Source organism: Callorhinus ursinus, unplaced genomic scaffold (genome assembly GCF_003265705.2).
Source record: "Callorhinus ursinus isolate GAN/ISIS: 27379988/994484 unplaced genomic scaffold, GSC_fseal_2.0 scaffold71, whole genome shotgun sequence".
Classification (NCBI taxonomy): Eukaryota; Metazoa; Chordata; class Mammalia; order Carnivora; family Otariidae; genus Callorhinus; species Callorhinus ursinus.
The window spans coordinates 2,146,596-2,171,161 of record NW_027397133.1 but is presented as its reverse complement, the minus strand read 5'-3'; the positions used below and the strand labels follow the sequence as shown (position 1 = coordinate 2,171,161).

The window sequence follows — 24,566 nt, the reverse complement described above, 5'->3', positions numbered from 1 at the left end:
GGTGAGGGAGGCTCTGACAGGGAAACCCTTTGTGCAAAGCAATACAGCCAGGCAGTGGCAAGGAGGGACTGGGAACCAGTCAGCCTGGCACCAGCACTTTTAAGAAGCAGAACAGTCTGGTTTCTAAAACCATGCTCTTTGGAAGCAGCCAATTTGCAAGTCTTCACATCCTGGCTGTGAGATGACCATGGTGGCTCTCTGGGATGGTTTCTCCCTCTGTAAACAGGGAGCAAGAGAACCTAGTTCGCAGATCTGTGGTGAGAAATTAGAAATGAGGAAAGTCAAGCACGGAGCTGGGGGCCTGGCCACGACAGGCATTCTAGAAATATTAGTAATTATTATGTTTGCTATTACTATCTTGCCCCTCCCTCTGGACAATTCCTAAGGGTGGGCGGCTTTCGGAGGAGAGGAGTTGGGGGAAGGAGGAGGGGGGCCAGCTCCGAGGGTGACAAGAAAGCAAACCTCCCCACCCCCTCCTGGGCGGCCTGGCTGGCTACTGGGTAGAGCATGCAACTCTTGAGGTCCGGTGGGGACTTCAACCCCTCCGTTGGGCGTAAAGATTCAAAAAGATTTAAAAAAAAAGAAAAGTGACGTGGTTAGAAGTCGCCGTTGGCGCCGAATGAAGTATTTCTGGTCCCATCCCCCACCCACCCTCCCAAAAAGCGGAGCCAACTGCGCGCCTTTCCGATGGGGATGCTAGATTTAAATAACCTTCTCCTTTGCATTGGGACTGAACTGAAGGGACAAGCAGGCCTACTGGCCAATGAGAAGTGGCGTAGCTGCAATGGGGGCGGAAAAATCACCACGCCCCCGGCTGGGCGGGGCGTCAGGTCTTTAATTTCCAGGCGCAGGTGGCAAGACTTTGGGATCCCAGGTTTTGGCGATGGCGCTTCGCTGGGGCATCGTGTCAGTCGGCCTTATCTCCAGCGACTTCACGACCGTGCTGCGAACGCTGCCTCGCTCCGAGCACCAGGTCTACCCTCCCTCCGGAATCCTGTGGAAGAGCAGTCCCGGGAGCCGGGACTCCTGGGTCTGAGGGAGGAGGGAGCCTTTTTCCACACTTGTGTCCTGTGAACTCGGGTTTCGTTAAAGTTTGGGAGGGTTTTGTTCTGAACTACCGCGAAGAGAAGAAATTTAGGTATTAGGGGATTTAATAATCGCTTGCCCCAGATCTCTCTTTTTCAGGACCCGTGTCGGGCCCCCGTCACGCCCTCCCCCAGGACCCCTTCCCTTCGCCTCCGTCCTGGGGGACATAATTTTTCTTATCCTGGGGCTTTCTCCATCAACGTCCCTCCCATCCACCTACCCCAGCCCCACAAGTCTGACCCTAGCGTCCCTCCAGGTGGTGGCGGTAGCGGCTCGAGACCTGAGCCGGGCGAAGGAGTTTGCGAGGAAACATGACGTCCCCAAGGCCTATGGGTCCTATGAGGAGCTGGCCAAAGACCCGAATGTGGGTGAGTGGCAAGGGCAGACGAGGCCACCGCGGCGCTGCCTCTAGCCTGCTCCGTAGGATAAACAAGGCTCTGCCGGATGGCCCAATCCCTGTGTGCTTCTGGAAGGATCGGCGGCTGGAAAGCAGAACTGTAGGAACGGCTTTGGTCTGGGATTCACAGTCTAGTATGAAATTGCGTTTAGAAACAAGGCCTCCGCGGTTTGGGAGGGGCCTGAATTTGTAAGTGAGCCCGTTTAGGCTTTTTTTTTTTTTAAAGATTTTTATTTATTTATTTAATCATTTATTAGAGAGAGAGAGAGAGAGCACGAGAGCACAAGCAGCGGGACCTGCAGAGGGAAAGGGAGAAACAGGCTCCCCACGACTGTCCTTGGTTGGTGGGACCTGAGTTCCTAGGATGCTGGGGGCGGGGTCTCTAGGTTGTGGGCGGGTCCCGGAGGTCTGGGGTGGGCGGGGCTTCTGATTTCTCGACCTCCTACCTTCCAATCTAGAGGTGGCCTACATTGGCACCCAGCACCCCCAGCACAAGGCCGCAGTGTTGCTATGCCTGGCAGCGGGCAAGGCCGTCCTGTGCGAGAAGCCCATGGGCGTGAACGCTGCGGAAGTTCGCGAAATGGTTGCCGAAGCCCGATCCCGAGGCCTCTTTCTTATGGAGGTGAGGGAGGAGGGGACCTTCCAACCTCCAACGTAGGGCTTCTTGCCATTACTAAACATGGTTGCCAGTGGACGTTTTTTGGGGGGGAACACAACAGAAGGGTTTGTCAAGAACAAAGATGGCCACAGAGTGAACTGGGTGGGGTTGGTGTGTTTTCCAGGATGTAGTTGAGCTATGCCGTGAAATCTGCTAGCAACATCGAGAGGCATTGCTTTAGCAAACGTGACCGCCTGAAAGATACTTTGTCAGCTTTTCAGAGTGAAAGTGGCACAGAATAGCAATAGGCAGAGTTTGGGTGGATTTCCAAGGATAGTGGTCAGAAGGACCGGGGCAATTTTCAAGGTCATCCTGCCTTTGCTTTTGCCCTTATCAGACATGGCTACCTATAGGGGAACTCTGACAGACAGCTGGCAGAGTGCCAGTAATTAAAATGGCTGCCCAGGCGCCTGCATGGCTCATCGTTAAGCGTCCGCCTTCTGCTCAGGTCATGATCCCAGGGTGCTGGGATCGAGCCCCGCGTAGGGCTCCCTGCTCAGCGGGAAGCCTGCTTCTCCCTCTCCCACTCCCTCTGTTTGTGTTCCCTCTCTTGCTGTGTCTCTCTCTGTCCATAAATAAATTCTTTAAAAAAAAAAATAAATAAAAATCAAAACGAAATGGCTGCCAAATGACCCCCTAGAAGCTATTTCACATTAAGGAGTATTGTGGTTCTTAAGTGCTACCTTGCTGTAGGTTCTGCCAGTAGTTCAACAGCTGCCTCTTACTTCCCCATGTCCTAGCTAGCTGTCCTGTGCCAAATATTGCTCCCAGTCTGCAAAGTTCTCTATGCCCAGGGAGTAGATAGTCAAGATTTACTATGGTTACTCAGTGCTTCTGGTTCTCACTGTGCTTCGGCAGTGCCAAAGTTCTGAATTTATTGCTTCCTTGTTTTTTATTGGCACCAGTTGTGTTCCAGATCCAATCCTAGGAACTGGGGATTCATAATGGGTAAGACACAGGCTCAGTTTTCAACAAGCTCAAGGTCTGCTACAGTCACAGAAATGGGCTATCACAATGCCCAGTTGCACAAACTTTCATAGATATAGTACTGGGCAGTTGACGGAACACAGAGGCATCAGCCCAGTGAGGGGGATAGTCAAGGAAGTTTCCCACAGGTAGGGACTGATCTGAGCCTTAAAGGGAAAATACATTGCACAGGTAAATGGACCTGAGGGGGAAAGCAGAGTTAAGACTTAAAACAAGACTGGGCAGGTCTCATGTATTTAGTGTGAACTTGACCTTGGACAGGCTTTAGAATCAGAGGACTCTAGACTCCATCTCACCAGTTCCTAGCTCTGTGATCTTGGACAAGTAATTTGAGACAGGGTCAACTCTAGGAGAAGGAAAGTTGCCTCTGGGGCCACGTGGAGGGTGGTCTGGAGTGGGGAGACCGCATGTATTAGTTTGCCAGGGATGCCATAACAAAGTACCGCCACAGACTGGGTGACTTAAACAACAGATATTTATTTTCTCCTACGTCTGGAAGCTAGAAGTCTGCGATCAAGGTGTCAGCAGTGCTGGTTTCTCCTAAGGCCTCCCGCCTTGGCTCCCAGATCACTGTCTTCTCCCTGTGTCTTCAGGTGGTCCTTCCTCTGTGTCACTGTCCTCATCTCTTCCTGTTGGATTAGAGCCCGCTATGATGACTTCATTTTAACCTAACTACCTCTTTAAAAACCCCATCTCCACACTGGGAGGCACTGGGGTTGGGGGGCGAATGGGTGGTTAGGACCTCAACCTGAATTTGGTGGAAACACAATTGAGCCCCTAAACATTGGGAGACTGGGGGACTAGTCCAGAGAAGAAAGGACTAAGGCCAGAGTTGGGGCCATGGGAATGGAGAGGAGAGGAGAGGGCAGAGGGACTCAGGGGCAGGACACAACCTGGGGACTGAGCAGGGCTGTGGAAGGGAGGGGGAGGGCTCCTGCGTGGAGAGTGGAGAGCAGCAGTACTCCCTCCCCAGAAGGGAGAGGAACGGATTGGTTGACTCCTGGGTCCTGACGTCGTTCCTTTTCCACTGTCCTTTCTCCCCTCTGTGGTGTGCAGGCCATCTGGACCTGCTTCTTTCCTGCTGTACAGGCTCTGAGGTCGGCTGTGTCTCAGGGAATTCTGGGGGATCTCCGGGTGGCTCGGGCAGAATTTGGGAAGGACCTCACCCATGTACCCCGGGCCATAGACAGAGCCCAGGCTGGTGGTGCCCTGCTGGACATTGGCATCTACTGTGTCCAGTTCATCTCTATGGTCTTTGGTGGGCAGAAGCCAGAGAAGATTTCAGCTGTGGGAAGACTCCATGAAACAGGTATTGTCTATCCTGGACTATACGATGATGATAAGAGTGATCCTTCCTCACTGGGAGCCCTGAGCTGGGGATAAGTCTCCTAGCCCATGAGAATCAGGTTAGACAGCTATAGGAACTTCCTGCCTGAAGTCAAAGAGGATCAGAGTTGAGAGTGTGGGCAGGCTCTGTCCTGGGATTTGCTGTGTGATTTTAGCCAAGGGACTCAACATCTCTGAGTCTTAGTTACTGGTAAAATGTTAATAACAGGGTTGTCATAGGGGCACGTGGCTGGCTTAGTCAGTAGAGCCTGTGACCCTTGATCTCGGGGTTGTGAGTTCGAGCCCCACATTGAGAGCAGAGAGAAAGGAAGGAAGGAAGGAAGGAAGGAAGGAAGGAAGGAAGGAAGGAAGGAAGGAAGGAAGGAAGGAAGGAAGAGGTACTGGAGTTGTCATAAAGAGTTAATGAAGTCAGTTTTGTTTTTGTTTTTTTCATCTGGCTAGTTTGGCCTCATTCACACTGTGGGCTAAGTTTTAGGTGCAGCAAAAAGCAGGCCGTAGGGTGCAAGCATTTTTCAAACTTTTGCCTCTACCTTGTTTGCTACTGTTCTAAAGCCGGCTCAGATTTCAGAGGTGGGCAAGTAGCCATACCTCTTGATGGAAGGAGCTGCAAACACATATTGCCAAGGGGTGCTCACAGCGGGATGAGAGGAATTCCCGTGGCCATCTCCGCAAATGGCCCCACAGAAGGCAGTGAATCACCAGGAAAATATACACGGGTGGATGTCACACTTTAGAAAATCTTCTCAGTCTAACATCTGGCCAACTTTTAGGCTAAATAGTAGCTCCAAAAACAGATTTTCTTTATCAAGTGCTTTCTCTGTGTTAGGGTTATTAGAGGGATGATTCCCCTGAGCTAGATATATTGTAGATGAGGAAACTGGGAGAGAGAGTGACTTACCCAGGCTCACAGAGCAGATCCAGGATAAGAACTTGGGGCACCTGGGCCCATGTTCTCAGAGTCATGGGATCGAGCCCTGCATCAGGTTCTCTCTCCCTCTCCCTCTGCCTCTCTAGCTCATGCTCTCTCTTTTTTTCTCCCCCCTCCTTCTCTCTGAAATAAATTAATCTTAAAAAAAAAAAAAAAGGAACTCGGGCTTATCTGAAAGCAAAAGAATTAGGTCACTAGGTTCTTCCATCGAGGGCATGCACGATGTGTTCCAGAACCAGGCCAGTACTTTATGTGCTATATTTAACTTAATGTTTAACTAATGCTTATATAGACTTTATTGTCATCTAAATAGCCTTCCAAGTGCTTTGTGCATTTTACATCACTAGGTGTAATCCTGTAACAACTGTATGAGACAGGTTCTATTATCCCCATTTTTAGAGCTGAGGAAACTGATTCTCACAAACCGATGCAACAGTTAAAGAGGGGATGAAATGGAGGCTCTGAAAGGTTAAGTCTCTCTCTCTCTCTCTCTTTTTTTAAAGATTTATTTATTTACTTGAGAGAGAATGAGAGAGAGCTCATGAGTGCGGGGAAGGGGTGAGGGAGAGAATCTTCAAGTAGACGCCCCACTGAACATGGAGCCCTATGCGGGGCTCAAAGCCTCACCCCCTGACATCATGACCTGAGCCAAAATCGAGTCAGACACTTAACCGACTGGGTGCCCCTACACATGTGTTTTGTTTTGTTTTTCAAAGATTTTATTTATTTATTTGACAGAGAGAGACACAGAGAGAGGGAACACATGCAGAGGGAGGGCGAGAGGGGAGCAGCAGGCTTCTGCGGAGCAGGGAGCCCGATGCGGGGCTCGATCCCAGGACCCTGGGATCATGACCTGAGCCGAAGGCAGACACTTAACCGACTGAGCCACCCAGGCGCCCCATGCACACGTTTTTAGTGCTTCATTCTTTTTTCACTGCTGTGTTAGAGACGAGGTCTCTTGCCCAATATTCCATAGTCAGTATTTGACACCAGGCATTCTCCTGTCCTGTGACTTCTCCAGGTGTGGATGACACTGTCACCGTGCTCCTCCAGTACCCAGGAGAGATCCACGCCAGCTTTACCTGCAGCATCTCTGCTCAGCTCTCCAATATGGCCTTTGTGAGCGGTACCAAGGGCATGGCCCAGGTGAGGCACGACTGGCCAAGCTGGGAACCGTGGCCCCTCACAACAGGAGTGGACCAGTTGTGGTTGTTGGAGCTGGCTATGGGCTGAAGCAGACTTTTTCCCCAGCATTGCTAAGGAATCCATCATCGACCACCAGGCCACGGGATGGGTTTGAACCTCCAGGCTCCTTCCTGAGGGTGAACTTCCTGGTCTGTCAAAAATCTTTAGGCCTGAGGAGAAACTGGTTCTTATCAACCATTCCTAGAGGGCAGCTGTGGCCTTTGGAATTGCTTCCAGGACTGGATCCTGGCATTACCAAAGAGTGGCTTCACTGGGCTTCATGGGGCCCTGTTGCTAGAAAGAAATCCTGTTCTTAGCAGAAGACTTTAGACCTTGTCCCAGGCTTGGACTGCAGAATTTGGACCTTGCCTGGGCACATCTCTGTTTCCAGTTTGGCCTAGACTTGGGTATGGGAATATTGTAGGCTTCCCAGGGCTCTGGGGCCAAAAAAAGAATCAAGTCTCCGACCAGATAAGAAGGTACTGGATTGTCTAAGTCTCCTCCTTGCAAGGGAGATTCACACACATGGGAAGATAAGCTGTCCTCATGAGGCCTAAGCATCAGGTCAGAGAGGGTTTTGCCCCTGGGGAGATGCACAGGCTTCTACTGTGACAGTCCTGCTGCTGAGAAGTGAATCCTCAGCAATGGGGGTGAAGGGGGCATGTCTTCCTACCAGCCCCTAGCCGCCAGGTGTGAGAGGGAGGCTCCCAAATATCATTAGGCTGGAGCCCCCAGTAGCCACCTTTTCTCTCCCCCCAGATTCTCAACCCCTTCTGGTGCCCAACAGAGCTGGTAGTGAAGGGAGAGCATGAGGAGTTCCCGCTGCCCCAAACCCCAAGCAAGGAGTTCAATTTTACAAATGGAGCAGGCATGGTTTATGAGGCCAAGCATGTCCGGGAGTGCCTGCGAAAGGGTAAGGATGTGGAGGGTGGGTGAGAGGGTGGCAGGGTGGAGGGGCAAACCTGGTAGTGGAGGTGGGCCACTCCCCAACCCTCAGGCACTCTAAGTAGCTGTCTAGAACTACAATTCCCAGGACGCCCTGGGGCATCCATCTGCCTGAACCACTCATTACTCTGCCTCGTGGGATTCTGGGAATGGTAGTTCTTTTGATCTTGGAGGCATGAGTAGGAGGGGTCCCTAACTGTACTCTCCCCCAGGCCTGAAGGAAAGTCCTGTGATTCCCCTGGCGGAAACCGAACTCCTGGCTGACATCCTTGAAGAAGTAAGGAAGGCCATCGGAGTCACCTTCCCCCAAGACAAACGCTGATGCATGCCGTGAATAAATAAAGACATGGCTCCTACAGAGATCTTGGCAATGGTGGTTTGGTGGGAGCTGGAGCAAAGAGGTCACCAAAGGGGACACTAGATAATAACTTTGGTAGAAGAATATGGGGAGGGGGAGGAAGGCAGGGTCAGGACCACATTTCTCACAAGCTCTTGGAGCAGACACCTATGGGCAGATCCTTGGTTTGCCTACCATACCCTGTGTGACCCTGGGCAAGGAATTGTGTGTGGGTAGGAGGTGTGTCCCTAACTGCACTCTCCTGCAGCCTCTCCCCACCCCTGTTTCCTCATCAGCTGAGGAGAGATATAGTACTAACCACCCTCTGGTGAGGATTAAATGAGATGATATATGAACAGCCTCTGGTGCACGGTACATTCTCAACAAATGTTAACTGATGGCCCTTCACTTTGAGCTCAGGCCTTTCCCAAATTGGTCTCTAGAAGCTCCAGGCCTCCATTATGGTACAAAACTCATTTCAACTGGAAAGAAGGGCTTTGTCTTCAGTCTCTTTCTTTTTGTTATTTTTTTAAGATTTTATTTGATTTTTTTTAAAGATTTTATTTATTTATTTGTCAGAGAGAGAGAGAGAGAGAACAAGCAGGGGGAGTGGCAGGCAGAGGGAGAAGTAAGCTCCCTGATCAGCAGGGAGCCTGATGCAGGACTCGATCCCAGGACTCTGGGATCACGACCTGGGCCAAAGGCAGACGCTTAACCAACTGAGCCACCCAGGCGCCCTATTTATTTATTTGAGGGAGAGAGAGAGGCCGGCTCCCCGCTGAGCAGGGAGCCCAACATGGGGCTCGAATCCCAGGACCCCAGGATCATGACCTGAGCCAAAGGCAGATGCTTAACTGACTGAGCCACCCAGGCGGCCCTTGCCTTCAGTTTCTTTCTTTCTTTCTTTTTTAAGATTTTATTTATTTGAGAGAGAGAGAGAACCCAAAAGGGGGTAGGATCAGAGGGAGAAGGAGACTCCCTGCTGAGCAGGGAGCCCGACATGGGACTCGATCCCGGGACTCCGGGATCATGACCTGAGCCAAAGGCAGTTGCTTAACTAACTGGGCCACCCACTCACCCTTGCCTTCAGTTTCAATGGCCTTATTGGCAAAGCCTGGGTCATATGCCCCTCTCTGTGGCAGGTTTAGGATGTCCGTCCCATTAAAATTACAAGCAGTTGGAAGGGGGCTATATGTGGGTGGTTGGCCAGCCAATTAGGGTTAGCTCTGTGCTCCAAGCAAGGTCTAACTTTCATATTTTCTGTAATAGTTTGTGTAGGTTAGGTTATGCTGCAGTAACAACAAATCTCAACCTGGCATAACAGATTTACGTTTCACTGGAGTTATGTATTAGCTGAGATCTATATACCTGGTATCTAGGCTGACAGAGCCACTAAAATCTGGAGTCCTGCCAATCACTGTGGCCAAGGGAAGAAAGCTTTGGAGGCTCTGGTACCAAAACTTAAATGCCCTAGCACATAAACAACATACATAACCTCTTGTAATTCGTTCGCAAAAACTAGCCACATGATCTTGATGAGCCAGAGAGAGAGTCCAGGAATCCAATTCTACCAGGTTCAAGAAGATAGAGATGGATACATTGGGTTTACACTAATAATTCTCACTTTGAGCAAATGAGACAGACTAGACATCAGTCAAATGAGTTTCCTATTATTTTCTATTCCAAGTGCCATTATACCTCATTAAGCTATCACTACATTGGTCTCAGTCCTCTGCTTGCTTGGTTTCCATCTTTTGTGTGGCAAACATGGCTAATGTCTTGTAATCATTCACCTACGATGGGAAAGTTTTCACTGGACATACGGCTGCCCAGCTAAAGACACATTTCCCAGGCCCCCTTGCAACTAGGTTCTAGCCAATGGGATGTATGCAACATCTGAGTTAGGCATTTTTTAGGCAAAGAGGATGGTCTCCCTTTCAACCTCTCCCTTCCTGGTACTAGAGACGTGGTGTTGGGCATTGGTGTGTCCGTCTTACACCATGAGATGGAAGCCATGTTTGCCGATGGTGGAGTTACAAGCTAGAAGGATAGAAAAAAGACACGACTGTGGAGGTGGGCAGGCCCTGAGGTCTGCAGGGTGAGTTGGCAACCTGGAGACCCAGGAGAGCCGATGTTTAGTTTTAGTCTCAAGTCCAAAGGCCTGAGTACCAGGAGAGCTGATGGTGTACTTCTTGTCAGAAGGCCTGCAGCTTGAGATGCAGGAAGAGCTGATGTTTCGGTGTGAGCCAGAAGGTAGGAAGAAGGTTGATGTCCCAGTTCAGAGGCAGTCAGGCAGAAAGAATTCTTTCCTACTCTGAGGAGGGTTGGCCTTTTTGTTCTATTCAGGCCTTCACCTGATTGGATGGGCTCACCCACATGAGGGAACACAGTTTGCTTTACTAAGTCACCAATATAAATGTTAAGCTCACCCAAAACACCCTCACAGAAACACCCAGAAAAATGTAAGACCAGATTTCTGGATACTCTGTGGCCCAGCCAAGTTGACATAGAAAGTTAAGCACACACTCCCTGACATTGGAACTTCACTCCATATGTTCATATCGCTTGGTATTGCATATTCTTAGACTTTACATGAGAGATCAATAAGCTTAATTGATGTTTAAGTCACAGTTATGTTAGCCTTTCCTAAAGCAGCTGAATTGGTCTGCCACCTTACTATTTTCCAAAGATCTCTCCTGTCCCCACTCACTTCCCCATGAAGAGTTGAAGTTCCTCTAGTTCCTCTCCTCTTAAAACTGAGTGTGCTCATGACTCAATCATAGCCACTGCAACATGGCAAAAGGTCAAGCCCCATGACTTGTGAGGTTGTCGGGCAAGGTAATGCAATGTCTTTCTTGTGAGCTGAAATACTCTTGTAACCTTCAGCCATAATGTCAGTAGTCCAGCTGTCCTGAAGCCACCAAGCCACAAGAAAGATCAAACTAACCCACACAGAAACCACATGGAAAGCCTAGAGACTCCATGAAGATAGAGATGCTCAATCAGCAGGTCCTGACCACTACAGACTCTACTGTCCCAGCTGCAGCTGCTGTCCAACTAAAAACACTGAGTGACCCCAAGCTGGAACTGCCCACCTAAGCCTTCCCCAATTCCATTACCCACAGGCCTGTGCAAGATAATAATTTTAGTATATGTGCTGCCGAAGCGAGCACTGTGCAAGATAATAAGATGATTCCTGTGATTTGAAGCTGTTAAGCTCTGGGATGATCTGTTACACAGCAATAGCTAACCGGAACATCTGAAACACCTGATATCACAACTTTTACAACATGAGAGATGGATTCATTTTTAACATGTCTAAGCAAAACTGGAACCCCCAAATCCTACCTGGTACTGGAGTAGAGACGTGGTGTTGGGCATTGGTGGGTCCGTCTTACACCATGAGATGGAAGCCATGTTTGCGGATGGTGGAGTCACAAGCTAGAAGGATTAGAAAGACACGAAAAACTTCCTAGGTCAGCCACCAGGGCCCACTGCTCCTGAATAACTTAGCACCCACAACATAAAGGGTTCCTCTTTTCCTGGTGGGGCAACTGGTTTCTATGGTGTCTCTCAATGACCTCTACTTCCTGGTCTTCATGTCCTTGTGTCTCCCCTCTCCTGTGGGTGTGCTGGATCTAGTGCTCTGGTAAAGGCAGAAGTGATGGGCTGTCCCTTCTGAAACTAAGTAATAATAGACTGACTTCAGTCCTGCTTGCACTCCTGCTTGCTCACTGTGATGCAGCCAGCTGCCATGCTGTGAACTGCCCTATGAAGAGATCTCATGACAAGGAAGTGAGGATAGCCTGTGCCCAGCAGCCAGCAAGGAACTGAGGTCCTCAGTCCAACATATCTCAAGGAACTGAGTCTTCCCAATAACCATGTAAGCATGCTTGGAAATGGATCCTTCCCCAGTTGAAACTTTGGATGAGACCGGAACCCCAGCTGACACCTTTCTGATAGCCTTGGGAAAGAATGTAAAACAGGGGACCCAGGTAAGCCACATCCAGAGTCCACCTATAACTTATATCATGTAATATAAATCTATGACTTTAAAATATCTGTAAGTTATATTTTTCTTTGTTAGAAGGGTTTATTTTTATTTTTTATTATTATGTTAATCATCATACATTACATCATTAGTTTTTGGTGTAGTGTTCCATGATTCATTGTTTGTGCACAACACCCAGTGCTCCACGCAGAACGTGCCCTCTTTAATACCCATCACCAGGTTAACCCATCCCCCCACCTCCCCTCTAGAACCCTCAGTTTGTTTTTCAGAGTCCATCGTCTCTCATGGTTCATCTCCCCGTCCGACTTACTCCCCTTCATTCTTCCCCTCCTGCCATACCCTCCCCAATGTCTATCACCCAGCCACCCCATCCCTCCCACCCCCCCACCACTCCAGCAACACTTAGTTTGTTTCCTGAGATTAAGAATTCCTCATATCAGTGAGGTCATATGATACATGTCTTTCTCTGATTGACTTATTTCACTCAGCGTAACACCCTCCAGTTCCATCCACGTCGTTGCAAATGGCAAGATCTCTTTCCTTTTGATGGCTGCATAATATTCCATTGTGTACATATACCACATCTTCTTTATCCATTCATCTGTCGATGGACATCTTGGCTCTTTCCACAGTTTGGCTATTGTGGACATTGCTGCTATAAACACTGGGGTGCATGTACCAGAAGGGTTTTAAAATATCAGTTTCTCTCTCTCCTCTTTGGATGTACTATAAGTAGCAGATTCTATTATCCTCATTGTCCTTTTTTTTTTTAGGATTTTGTATTTATTTATTTAACAGAGAGAGAACAAGCAGGGAGAGTGGCAGGCAGAGGGAGAAGCAGGCTCCCTGCTCAGCAGGGAGCCCAATGCAGAACTCGATCCCAGGACCCCGGGATCGTGACCCGAGCCGAAGGCAGCCACTTAACCGACTGAGCCACCCAGGCATCCCGCATCCTTTTTTGTTTTAAGATTTTATTTATCTGAGGGCACCTGGGTGGCTCAGTTGGTTAAGAGACTGCCTTCAGCTGGGGTCATGATCCCGGAGTCCTGGGATTGAGTCCCGCATCGGGCTCCCGGCTCAGCGGGGAGCCTGCTTCTCCCTCTGACCCTATCCCCTCTCATGCCGTTTCTCTCTCTCTCTGTCTCAAATAAATAAATAAATAAAATCTTTAAAAAAAAGATTTTATTTGTCTGAGAGAGAGCAGGGGAGAAAGAGAGAGAGCACGGGGGGAGGGGCAGAGTGAGAGAGAGAAGCAGACTCCCCACTGAGCAGGGAGTCCTGACCCAGGGCTCAGTCCAAGGACCCTGGGATCATGACTTGAGTCAAAGGCAGACACTTAACCAACTGAGTCACCCAGCCTCCCCAGCTTCACTGTCTTGTAATAATGTGTAAAGGGCGTCTGGGTGGTTCAGTCAGTTAAGCAGCCAACTCTTAAGTTTCAGCTCAGGTCATGATATCAGGGTCCTGGGTGGGGCCCTGTATTGGACTCCCTGCTCAACGGGGTGTCTGCTAGAAGATTCTCCCTCTCCCTCCTCCTGCCCACGCTATTTCTCTCTCTCTCTCCAAAATAAATAAATAAATCTTTTAAAAAAATGTGTAAGAGATTTTTCATTACCAGTGAGCCATGGGAGAGCTATGAGCAGGGAAGGCCATGGTCAGCTCTTGGTATAGTAAGACCTTTCTAAGTCCATGTGGGGGATGGACTAGAGGGGAGGGACTGGAGGCTGGGAGGACATGGAAGAGGCTGGACCTATGAATGGGGCTGAGTAAGAAAGCTTTTGTCCAAATGACACAGCTGTCAAGCTGGACACCTGAGAGCACCCATGAGAATTTCTGTGCAACTTTGGAAAGTTCAGCCCCTTCTATGGCCTCAGTTTCCTCATCTGTAAATAGGTCATAATTATCCTAGATGTCTTAGTTATCTATCACTGTGAAATGAATTGCTCCCAAACACTGCAGCTTAAAACAACAATAAATATTATCTCACACAATTTCTGAAGGTTGGAAATCCATGAGTGGCTTAGCAGGGTGCTTCTGACTCAGGGTCTCTCCTGAGGTTGCAGTCAGGACATTGTTAGGGAGTGTTATCAACTGAAGGCTTGACTAGAGCTGGGGCTTGTGTTTACAAAGTGGTTCACTCACAAGGCTGACGGACTTGGTTCTTCATCACGTGTGTTTCTCTGGAAGATGACTGCTTGAGTGTCCTTACAACATGGTGGCTCGCTTCCTCTAAAGCGAGTGATCCAAGAAAGAGCAAAACAGAAGCTGCAGTAAATTTTACGACCTAACTTTGGAAGTCACACTCTGTCATTTATTTCCACTATATCCTATTGATCACGCTGCTCAGGCCTCTTCAGTGTGGGAGGGGACTACACAGGAGCATGAATACCTGGAGACTAAAATCGTCAGGGGCCATCTTGGAGGTGGGCTTCACAGTTCCAATGTAGCATCTTTGTTATTATAAACAGTTTTGACTTCAGAACTAGCTAAGTTTTCTCCCCATTACTCAACGGCTGTACTGTATAGAGGTCTGTAGCTGCATTAAAAGCCCTTTCTTCTCTTCTCTGTAATTAAGGCACAGGAAAGGCTAATTCATTGGACTGGAATAACGGGCACAGATAAAATTAGCTTCAAAGTTAATAGGAAAAACGATTTCCCCCAAGGACATGCTTTCTTTCTCACAGAAAACTTTGTTCCCTAAAATAATAAAGTGTTGAAAATTCTATCAGTAAAAATGAAACATCCCACTCTTGCCTGTAATCATTTGAAACAGAGTAGCAGCTTCAATTTCCAATCCAGGTGCAGAGCTTCACATAAAGGCTTTCTGGACCCAGTACTCCACATCTAGATTCACCTTGTAGTTTCCAAGGGTACAAGACCCTGGTTCCTCTTCAGTCTGCACCTGATGTTGGCCTGCCTTGCTTTGAGCCTATCATTTAGTTGTCATCTAAATTCTATCCTTCCTGCAAATCCTATAATAACTCTACCTTTTCCTTTGTTTGTCAAAATGCTCCACGGTTTCTCTCTTGTGTGGGCTCCATCATCACTATGGGTCAATAACTTGACTTTGTCAGACTATGTTCCTGGTGGTATTAGGCTGATGTATAAAGACTCCTATGATCTTCCATTGCTACGGCTCCCAGCCACCCTTGGGACCTAGATCCTGTCTCTTATATGCCCCACCCTTCATTATCTGACCCCAGCCTATTTTCTGAGTTTTTTTTTTTTTAAAGATTTTATTTATTTATTTGAGAGAGAGAGAATGAGAGACAGAGAGCATGAGAGGGAAGAGGGTCAGAGGGAGAAGCAAACTCCCTGCTGAGCAGGGAGCCTGATGTGGGACTCGATCCCGGGACTCCAGGATCATGACCTGAGCCAAAGGCAGTCGCTTAACCAACTGAGCCACCCAGGCGCCCTGAGTTTTTTCTTTTCTTTTTAAAAAGAGATATAATAATTTCCATGCAGTAAAGTGCGCATTTCGTATGTACAGTTGCATGAATTTTTCAACATGTGTATACCCAAGTAATCATCACCTAGATCAAGATACAGCTCATTTCAGCACCCCCCACCACCACAGGTGCATGTCTCGGGGTCTTTCCCCTTTCATACCCTGCGAATCTATCAGCATAGATTAGTTTTGCCACTTTTTGAATTTTATATTCCTTTTATTTTCACAAAAACAACTCACAGACTTTAATCATCTGAAACGTCCTGCCTCAGTGAATGATAATTTTGGCCTCCGATGTTCCTTCTGCCCTGGGGAGGGCTCAAATCCTACCTGAAACTTCCGAAAATGCTGCACGAATGAATGAATGAAAGTTAAAGCTGCCATGAAACGGGTGGCCCGTAGAAGGGCGCCACGACCGGTTCCTACAGGGAAGTACAGATTGGACGGTGACGTGGAAGGGGCCGAGGGCTCCCCCCGCAGAAGAGGCCGGTGCGGTCACGTGACCGCACGGCCCTGCGGGGCGACAGCGGGCGATCGCCATTTTGCGGGGCGGTCACGTGAGAGGACGCACGCTCAGTGGGCGGTCACGTGACCAGGGGCGTGCTGCGGCCGCCCGGGCGGACCCGGCGAGAGGCGGCGGCGGGAGCGGCGGTGATGGACGGGTCCGGGGAGCAACCCAGAGGCGGGGGTGAGGCGGCAGGCAGACGGGCGGGAGGAGGGCGAGCCCCCTCGCCGGCCGGCCCCACGATCCCTCCTGCCGGTCTGGGGCCGTGAGATCTCCAAGCACTCCGGGGCAGAAACTCCCGGATCGGGCGCTGCCAGCTTCCAGCCCCCTCCCTCCCCGGGGGTTCCCGGCTCTCTGGCCTCCGTTCCCCGATTCCTTCCTGCCTGGTGCTCTCGGACCGCCGAGAAGCTGGAGACCACAGAATCCAAGCCCCCGGGGCAGGCCCGGGCTTGTTGCCGGCACCACTTCCTGGTGGGAGGGGCGGGTCTCTCTGTCCCCTCAGGCCAGGGGTCTGGATGCATTAAGTGTTCCCTCAGCCGCCTCCACCGGAAGAACTTAGGATACTGGCCTAGGCTCCCTTAGGATACTGGCCTAGGCTCCCTTAGGATACTGGCCTAGGCTCCCTGCCTTTTTCTCCATCAGGGACTCAGTTGTCCGGGCCCCTAGCCACTATATCTACGAGGAACCCAGAAATGCAGGACCCCCTAGTGTTGTCCTCCCTCAGAGATCATGAGCCACCCTGGTTCCCTGGATCCCCTAGGACCCAAGAGTCCAGGCACCTCTTCCCTCCTTTCTCCTCTAGGGCCCACCAGCTCTGAGCAGATCATGAAGACAGGGGCCCTTTTGCTTCAGGGGTGAGTTTGAGGTGTGATTATTGCCGAGCGGATTTGAGGAGTGATGCCCCATTCTGATTCTGCATCCCCCACACTCCATTCCCACTCTAGTTTCATCCAAGATCGAGCAGGGCGAATGGGGGGAGAGACACCCGAGCTGGCCCTGGAGCAGGTGCCCCAGGATGCATCCACCAAGAAGCTGAGCGAGTGTCTCAAGCGCATCGGAGATGAACTGGACAGTAACATGGAGTTACAGAGGTGTGGCCCCTGGGCCCCAGGAGTCCAGCCACTGGTCCCCTTCTTCCTCAGCCCAGGGGTCCAGCCCCCCCACCCCCAACTCTGCTCAGCACCCTGGACTCTCAGCCCTTCCCTCCTTTAGAATATCGAAACCCTTCCTCAGGGAGTCATTTTTCCCACATTCCTAAGTGTCCATCTTGTCCCTTTCCCCCATGTTGGCCCCTTCTTTTTCATGTCAGCCTGGCTTGGGCCTCAGTTTCTTTGTCTTTGGTATGAGGTAGATGCCAGGGTCTCCACACCCTGCCTGATCTTTCCTCCCCAGCACTGGCTTTCCTCTTTTCCTGCAGGATGATCGCAGCCGTGGACACAGACTCCCCTCGTGAGGTCTTTTTCCGAGTGGCAGCTGACATGTTTTCCGATGGCAACTTCAACTGGGGCCGGGTTGTTGCCCTCTTCTACTTTGCCAGCAAACTGGTGCTCAAGGTGGGCGGCTGCAGGGCAGTGAGCCCAGGGAAGCTCCACTCAGACCTATGAGGACCTAGGGGTTGTGAGGTCAACCCCTGTGGCAGCCCACTCACCAAAGGGAATGGAGAGAGCTATGGGCTGGTTGTTTGCTCCTTCATTTATTCATGCAGGATTTATTGGCCTACTATGTGCCCAACCTGTAGATGTGCCCGGCACCCGAGATGCAGCACCAAACAGCAGGCTAGATCCCTGCTCTCTTGGAGCTCACATTGTCCAATGGGTGCTGAGAGAAGTAAACTAGGATGATGTAATGCAAAGTGGTCAGAACGACTTCTAAGAGCAAGTGACATTAAAGCCAACATTGCGGTGATCTATGAAGATCAGGGGGAAAGACATCTGGTGGTGGCCACAGCAAGTGGAAAGGCCATGAGGCAGGACCAAGGCTGATGCATTGAGGGCAGATTGCAAGGGGTCTTGTGAGGGGCCCCCCCACAATTGATGTTAAAGATGTTAACTTTGCCATGAGTGAGAGGAGAGTGACTGGCTGGTTTTAAACAGGAGAGTGAGGTGACCTGATTTATAAATTTAAAGGATTGTTCTAGTAAGCAAAATGTTAATTGTACAATCTAGGCTGTAGGCATATGGCTGTTCACTGTGAAATCCTTTTAACTTTAAAATATCAGGGGAGGGGCGCCTGGGTGGCTCAGTTGGTTGGGCGACTGCCTTCGGCTCGGGTCATGATCCTGGAGTCCCCGGGTCGAGTCCCGCGTCGGGCTCCCTGCTCGGCGGGGAGTCTGCTTCTCCCTCTGACCCTCCCCCCTCTCATGCTCTCATTCTCTCTCTCAAATAAATAAATAAATAAAATCTTAAAAAAAATAAAATAAAAAAATAAAATATCAGGGGAACGGAAGCCTAACAATTTTGGGGGGGCCATTGTGGGTAGGAAAAAAGATATGGGGCAAAAGCTGGGAAGCTGGGAGGAGGCACCTGTAGTAGTTCTGGTGAATGATGACTGACCTGGCCTCCATTGGTAGCAGTGGAGGCAGGGAGTAGATTTCTTTTTTTTAATTATTATTTAAAGATGGTATTTATTTATTTGACAGAGAGAGAGACAGCGAGAGAGGGAACACAAGCAGGGAGAGTGGGAGAGGGAGAAGCAGGCTTCCCACTGAGCAGGGAGCCCGATGCAGGGCTGGATCCCAGGACCCTGGGATCATGACCTGAGTTGAAGGCAGCCACTTAACCGACTGAGCCACCCCGGCGCCCCCGGGGAGTAGATTTCTTAATGTCTTTGCCAGATTGAGCTGATGAGGCTTGAATGTTGGAGGTGAGGGGGACAGCAGTCAGAGTGATGGTGGGGCTATGTAAGGTGATGGGGACAATAGGGGGGAAAGCAGCCAGATAAATAAAGAGTGGGAAGGGGAAGTTCAGGGAGTTGGAGAGTCATGGGTATGTCTGGTCCTATCTAGCCTGAAGGTCAGAAAAGCCCTCTCTGGAGAAATTGACATTAGACCTGACATGAGAGCTTTGAGGGAGGAGTAAAAATTTGCTTTGTTGAAGCACGTTTAGGTAGAAGAATCAGCATGTGCAAAGGTCCTGAGGCAGGGAAGAGTTGGTGGGAATGAAGATATGGAAGAAGGTAAATGAGACACAAAAAAGAAGTGGAAAACTGGAATGCGATCAAGTCAGAGCCTTCATACAGGGCCTTGTGGGCTAGGATGTGCCTTTTGGTCTTTACCACCTGGGGAGCCATGGAAGGTATGTGAGCAGGGCAGTTGACCGTGACAAGATCCAGTTTACAATTTATGAATCTCATTCTGAGTATGAGTGGAAGGAGACTGCAGTGGGGCAGGAGGGGAGGCAGAGTTGAGAAAGGAGGCTTGGGGCCACTGTGCCCAGACAGTGGGGACAAGGTTCAGTCCCTAAGGCCCACCCTACTCCCTGCAGGCCCTGTGTACCAAGGTGCCCGAGCTGATCAGGACCATTATGGGCTGGACACTGGACTTCCTTCGAGAGCGGCTGCTGGGCTGGATCCAGGACCAGGGTGGTTGGGTGAGGCCCCTAACCCTTCCCGCACTCCTCCGAGACCCCTGGGTCTTCCTGAGCCCACCAGTGTTGCCCTCTCTGACTCTGGATCATCAAATGGGGTCTGTAATGCATTTCCTCTCATGTCTGATCAACTCCTAATTTGTCTGCTATCCACTGACCTGTTGGTGACCCCTGACCTCCCAGTGACCTGTGACCTCTCAGTGACCTCTGACCTAATTAGTACCTTCTGTCCTTCCTGGTGCCTCCATTTCCTCTGGAGTCCCTCAAGTTTTTTGATAGCCCTTTGATGCCAGCTGTTTGAGATCCATTCATCTTAGGCTCTTGCCCCCACTCATGCCCTATGACCACTTCACTCCCTGATTTCCTCCTGTGCTGGCCCAAGGGCTGCACCTTGGCCCAGCTGCTGAAGTGACTGATGTCCCTGTCTACAGGACGGCCTGCTCTCCTACTTTGGGACACCCACGTGGCAGACAGTGACCATCTTTGTGGCTGGAGTGCTCACTGCATCACTCACCATCTGGAAAAAGATGGGCTGAGTCCACCAGCTGCCTTGGACTGTGTCTTTTCTGCATAAATTATGGCATTTTTCCGGGAGGGGTGGGGATTGGGGGTCATGGGCATTTTTCTTACTTTTGTAATTATTGGGGCGGGAGGGCATGGGGAGGAGTGGTCCAGGGGGGCAATAAACCTCTTTCAGGCCACACTTCAGAGTCTGAATCACTGGGAGCCCACTCCCTGGCTGTCACAGGAGACCAGGCTTCATGTGCTCACAAATATTTTTCAAAGGAGCCTGGTGCCCTCTGGGTTACTGAGGAGTTAGGTCTCCACTCTGCCCTCCAGGAGCATTCAGTCCTGAGGGAACTGAAGATCACTGTGTGGAAGCCTACAGTGTTGTGTTGGAGGCAGCACTGGGCAAGGCCAAGCCAAGCAGTGGATCCTGGGGCTTTAGGGAAAGAGAACAGTGCAGCAGGCCCTGGAGAACTAGGGCTTGGAAGTTTCCACCACATGGGACCAGAGGAAGTTGCACTTACCGAGGTGGAGAATCGGGGGGAGAGGGGAGGGATGGGAGGCCTTGGGAGGACTTACTGGACCAGGAGAGAGCTCTAGAGCCCTGTGGAGAAGCTACTGGAGGTCAGAAGGCTGGAATCAGGGGTTCTGAGAGAGAGGACAAGGCCTGAGCCAGTGCTGTGTGGCCTGAGGGGACAGGGCTGGACACCTGTTGCGTGGGGAGGGGCTGGCCCAGTAACTGGGTGGGACCCTCCAGGAAAGCAGGCCCTAGTGAAGATGCTGGAAAGCTGCCTTGTAGATTGGACACAGAAAAGGAAATAGAGATTAAGATCACTTGGTCTTGGGCGCCTGGGTGGCTCAGTTGGTTAAGTGACTGCCTTCGGCTCAGGTCATGATCCTGGAGTCCCTGGATCAAGTCCCGCATCGGGCTCCCTGCTCGGCAGGGAGTCTGCTTCTCCCTCTGACCCTCCCCCATCTCATGTGCTTTCTCTCTCTCATTCTCTCTCTCAAATAAAATAAAAAAATCTTTAAAAAAAAAAAAAGATCACTTGGTCATAGGGTCTGTTGTACCTTCTCTCGGGGTCTCTTCCCCCCTCTCTAGGTCTTTCTGTCCTCTGTCTCTCTGGGCCTCTCGTTTTCCCCCATCCCATGATCTACCCCTCACCCCCAAGATCTCAGTCCTTTTTCAGATCATTTTTGTCTCCCCACTTCCTCTCCCTCTACCTGTGAGCACTTCTGAAGAAGCCACCTCTCTGCCAGTGGGGCCTACTGGAGGCTAAAGGTCTTTAAGCTGAGGTATGAATGAGTGAATGAGTAACTCAGGCCCTATTGTGACTGTGTGCCTGGGGCAACTGCCCCGCCCCCAGAGACTTTCCCCAGAGACACCAAGTAGGGGGAGAGCTGACAGATAAGATAGCAGTGAGGGGAGACTGAGTCAACTGCCCAGAGAGAGGGGCCAGTGTGACCACAGGCAGGAGACCAGGGAAAACATCAAGGCAACTAAAAAGACTGTAAGACTCAGAGACAAAGCACACTCGCATCTTGGGGGAGTGGGCCACACCTGGTTCCCAGCCAGGCTTAGTTCTCAGGGTCCCAGCCAGTTTGCAGTCTGCCATGGACACAGGTCAGTCAGTGGCCCCACCCCGCCTCTGCCTGAGACCCTTCCTGCTGAGTTCAGCATGACTCAGCACTGCCGCTTCCCTGGCCACCGGCCCACGTGCCCCTTAAGGACCCCAGATACCAGCCTGGTCCAGCAACCCCTGGGTCAGGAGACACCCCCCTGCCTGGGCTGTTTGGAGTGCCCCCCCCCCCTGTAAAGCAGGCCTCAGTGGCTTCAGCTCCCCTGCCCAACCCACTGGCTACCCTCATTAGGGCACTGAAAATAGGGTCAAGTTCCTGTCTTTCCCTCCTTTCCCCCCCTCTAGGACGGGGAGTTCCTTGAGGGCAGAGTCCTGGTTTGAGCCAGCTCTGCTTCCCAGACACCAGCCTGCAACTGACAGACTTAAAAAATGTACACTGGTTAAAGACACATCCCATCCACAGGTCCGCAGACCCTCCTTGTTTCCCCAGGACCCAGGGCTTCTCTTTGGGACCTTCAAGAAGCATGTGTTAAGCAAGGCAGGGACTGCTTCAGAGCCAAAGAGAATTCCAAGTCTCTGGCTGCCCTCAGAATAGTCTCCAGGAAAAGCAGCCTGAGAGAGACCCTAAAGCTTGAGTGTCATTTCAGCCTTACCTTATGCATATCAGCTTCCAGAAAAACAGGCCCCTGAAATAGCCCCAAGGTATTCCAAATGGCCCAATCTTTCAAAGGCTCCAAAGACTTCCTACCTCTTAGAAAATCCCTTACGAGGCTTCCAGAAATAGCCCAGTCCCCTATTGGGGGGGGGGGGTTGCAGGAGGACCCACCAAGGGACTGTCCTTTTAATCTTGAAGATCACTTCATGAGTCTAAAGACACACACACACACACCGCCACCCCTCTCCCAGGGTAAGAGCCCAGAAAATAAGGACTTCCAACCTGAGCTCTAGTGCTACAGAAATTCCCAATCCTTGAGTGAACCCCAGGGCTCCAGGTCCCCCCTTTCAATCCACCTATCAGAGAGATCCCCAAGATTCCAGAAATATCTCACCGCACCGCCTTCCAAACTTCTTAATGATCCGGGGACCCCTTATCTTCCAGAGCAAACCCCAGTCATCTGGAGGTCTCCGCACCTCTGAGAAACCTCCAGGGCTCCAGAAAGGTCCATGCTCTAAGACACAAGCCCAGAATCCAATCTACTTTCCTGAGACAACCCCAAGGCTCCAGAGTCATAATTTTCCAGGGCTCCCAGTGTCCCCATCAACCTTCCACCTACCAGGGAGACCCCCACAAACCCCACGCCCCAGAATCAGCCCCAGGACCCTTTCACCCCGCAACCCACCCCCCACCTCCGCTTCCCCATTTCACAACAACCTCGCGCTACTGGCGCGTGACTTCCCCGCTTCTGGGCGGGGGTCTGGGACTCCTATCAGCTCGGATTGGTCAATAGCTGGTCCTAAGCCCCGCCTTCCAGCACCGCGGGTTGGCCGATCGCTCTCCCTGAGCGCCCCACCTCCGATGGCCCGCGCGCTATAAAAGAAGCCGCCTTGGCCACGGCCTCTAGCAGTGCGCCCGGCGGTCCTGCGGATCTGATTCTTGCTTCAACAGTGTTTGGACGGAACAGACCCAGGGACGCCCCTCCAACCCGCCAACGACCACTCTCCAACCTCTTTTCCAGTCGCAACCTTGGGAGCCATCTTCTTGGCCACCCGCTGCCTCCGGGACCAGCCAACAGCCAATTTCGAGCTTACCTTACCACCAATCAACCATGAGCTCCCAGATTCGTCAGAATTATTCCACCGAGGTGGAGGCCGCCGTCAACCGCCTGGTCAACATGCATCTGCGGGCCTCCTACACCTACCTCTCTCTGGTGAGGGTCCCCAGGACGCCCCCCGCCTAAGTTGCCCCCAAGTGCGCACCTCCGGCCCTCTGCGCACGCGCTGGCCGCCTTTGTCCCATAGGGTAGTCGGAGGGCGGAGTCCGGGCTCCTGGCCGGCCTTTCTTCCCGCTAAACTGTTTTTCGCGCGTCCCTTCCCGCAGGGCTTCTATTTCGACCGTGACGATGTGGCTCTGGAAGGTGTGGGCCACTTCTTCCGCGAGTTGGCTGAGGAGAAGCGCGAGGGCGCCGAGCGTCTCTTGAAGATGCAAAACCAGCGTGGCGGCCGCGCCCTCTTCCAGGACGTCCAGGTAAGTAGTGTGCGGGCAGCGGACTACAGGTCCCGGTAGTCCGTGCGCGCGCCCAGCGCCTTGGTCGTAACGGTGTAGGCCCCGCGTGGGCTTCTGGACGATTGTGTTCACTCTCGTGCGGCGCAAAATGGAGGCGCGCGCACTTTCCCGAAGACGTAGCTGTCCACACCGCAACGGGGTCTCCTGGGATGGGTAGTTGTAGGAGCCTGGGCGCGATAGATGCAAGCTCTTAGACGCTTTTGCGGTCTATTTATCTAGTCCTGAGCCCTCTGTCCTCTGTACAGAAGCCGTCCCAAGATGAGTGGGGGAAAACCCTGGACGCCATGGAAGCTGCCCTGGTTCTGGAGAAGAGCCTGAACCAGGCCCTTTTGGATCTGCATGCCCTGGGTTCTGCCCGCGCAGACCCCCATGTAAGTACTCCCTTCCTCCGCACTTAGTTGGGCAAATTTCCCTTTGAACCTCATTTCCCCATCTGTCACACTGTGGATGGGTAAGTGGCAACGTTTTCTCCTCTTCTGGCACTCAGCTCTGTGACTTCCTGGAGAACCACTTCCTAGATGAGGAGGTGAAACTCATCAAGAAGATGGGCGACCACCTGACTAACCTCCGCAGGCTGGCCGGCCCCCAGGCTGGACTGGGCGAGTATCTCTTCGAGAGGCTCACTCTCAAGCACGACTAGGAGCCTCTGGAGACCAGCAGCCTTTGAGGGGGCCCCTCTGACAGCCCCCTGGTGCCAGAGCTTGTGCCTCAGCCTCTCCCTGCAGCCACGAGGCAGCTTTTTAACCACCCTGGAGCCCTCGCCCAAGCCGTGGACCAAGTGGAAACAATAAAGCTTTTTGCAGCAGCTGGTGGTTTTGGGTGTGTTTTTGTTGTGC

The 24,566-nt window shown here is 51.3% G+C and overlaps 3 protein-coding genes across 6 annotated transcripts; all 3 read left to right on the top strand.

Annotated features, from left to right (window-relative positions):
• The first annotated feature begins 825 nt into the window (after nt 1–825).
• DHDH (dihydrodiol dehydrogenase) lies at nt 826–7,882 on the top strand. Its single transcript, XM_025849866.2, has 7 exons — nt 826–973; nt 1,343–1,454; nt 1,942–2,105; nt 4,185–4,437; nt 6,425–6,549; nt 7,348–7,501; nt 7,746–7,882. The coding sequence occupies exons 1-7, from the start codon at nt 884–886 to the stop codon at nt 7,853–7,855; spliced, it is 1,008 nt and encodes a 335-aa protein (XP_025705651.1). The 5' UTR covers nt 826–883; the 3' UTR covers nt 7,856–7,882.
• An 8,011-nt stretch (nt 7,883–15,893) lies between these two features.
• BAX (BCL2 associated X, apoptosis regulator) lies at nt 15,894–20,924 on the top strand. Of its 4 annotated transcripts, none has more exons than XM_025849867.2 (6): nt 15,894–16,018; nt 16,638–16,689; nt 16,780–16,926; nt 17,253–17,388; nt 19,318–19,422; nt 19,851–20,924. In XM_025849867.2, exons 1-6 carry the CDS (start codon nt 15,985–15,987, stop codon nt 19,953–19,955), a joined length of 579 nt encoding a protein of 192 aa, XP_025705652.1. In that variant the 5' UTR covers nt 15,894–15,984; the 3' UTR covers nt 19,956–20,924. The 4 variants fall into 4 exon arrangements, with proteins under 4 accessions (XP_025705652.1, XP_025705654.1, XP_073742611.1 ...); XM_073886510.1 differs by lacking the exon at nt 15,894–16,018 and adding an exon at nt 16,043–16,407 and having other exon boundaries at nt 16,454–16,689; XM_025849869.2 differs by lacking the exon at nt 16,638–16,689.
• A 2,130-nt stretch (nt 20,925–23,054) lies between these two features.
• On the top strand, nt 23,055–24,535 carry FTL (ferritin light chain). The gene is made up of 4 exons (XM_025849828.2): nt 23,055–23,374; nt 23,545–23,691; nt 23,976–24,101; nt 24,218–24,535. The coding sequence occupies exons 1-4, from the start codon at nt 23,273–23,275 to the stop codon at nt 24,368–24,370; spliced, it is 528 nt and encodes a 175-aa protein (XP_025705613.1). The 5' UTR covers nt 23,055–23,272; the 3' UTR covers nt 24,371–24,535.
• Nucleotides 24,536–24,566: the final 31 nt, after the last annotated feature.

Excerpts from the sequence above, each read along its gene's own strand:
- BAX (XM_073886510.1), top strand. The coding sequence starts at position 16,565 with ATGAGCCACCCTGGTTCCCTGGATCCCCTAGGACCCAAGAGTCCAGGC. Across the intron at positions 16,690-16,779 it reads GGGGCCCTTTTGCTTCAGGG|TTTCATCCAAGATCGAGCAG; the intron begins GTGAGTTTGAGG and ends TTCCCACTCTAG. Across the intron at positions 16,927-17,252 it reads AGTAACATGGAGTTACAGAG|GATGATCGCAGCCGTGGACA; the intron begins GTGTGGCCCCTG and ends CTTTTCCTGCAG.
- FTL (XM_025849828.2), top strand. The coding sequence starts at position 23,273 with ATGAGCTCCCAGATTCGTCAGAATTATTCCACCGAGGTGGAGGCCGCC. Across the intron at positions 23,375-23,544 it reads CCTACACCTACCTCTCTCTG|GGCTTCTATTTCGACCGTGA; the intron begins GTGAGGGTCCCC and ends CCCTTCCCGCAG. Across the intron at positions 23,692-23,975 it reads CCCTCTTCCAGGACGTCCAG|AAGCCGTCCCAAGATGAGTG; the intron begins GTAAGTAGTGTG and ends TCCTCTGTACAG.
- DHDH (XM_025849866.2), top strand. The coding sequence starts at position 884 with ATGGCGCTTCGCTGGGGCATCGTGTCAGTCGGCCTTATCTCCAGCGAC. Across the intron at positions 974-1,342 it reads TGCCTCGCTCCGAGCACCAG|GTGGTGGCGGTAGCGGCTCG; the intron begins GTCTACCCTCCC and ends GCGTCCCTCCAG. Across the intron at positions 2,106-4,184 it reads GAGGCCTCTTTCTTATGGAG|GCCATCTGGACCTGCTTCTT; the intron begins GTGAGGGAGGAG and ends TGTGGTGTGCAG.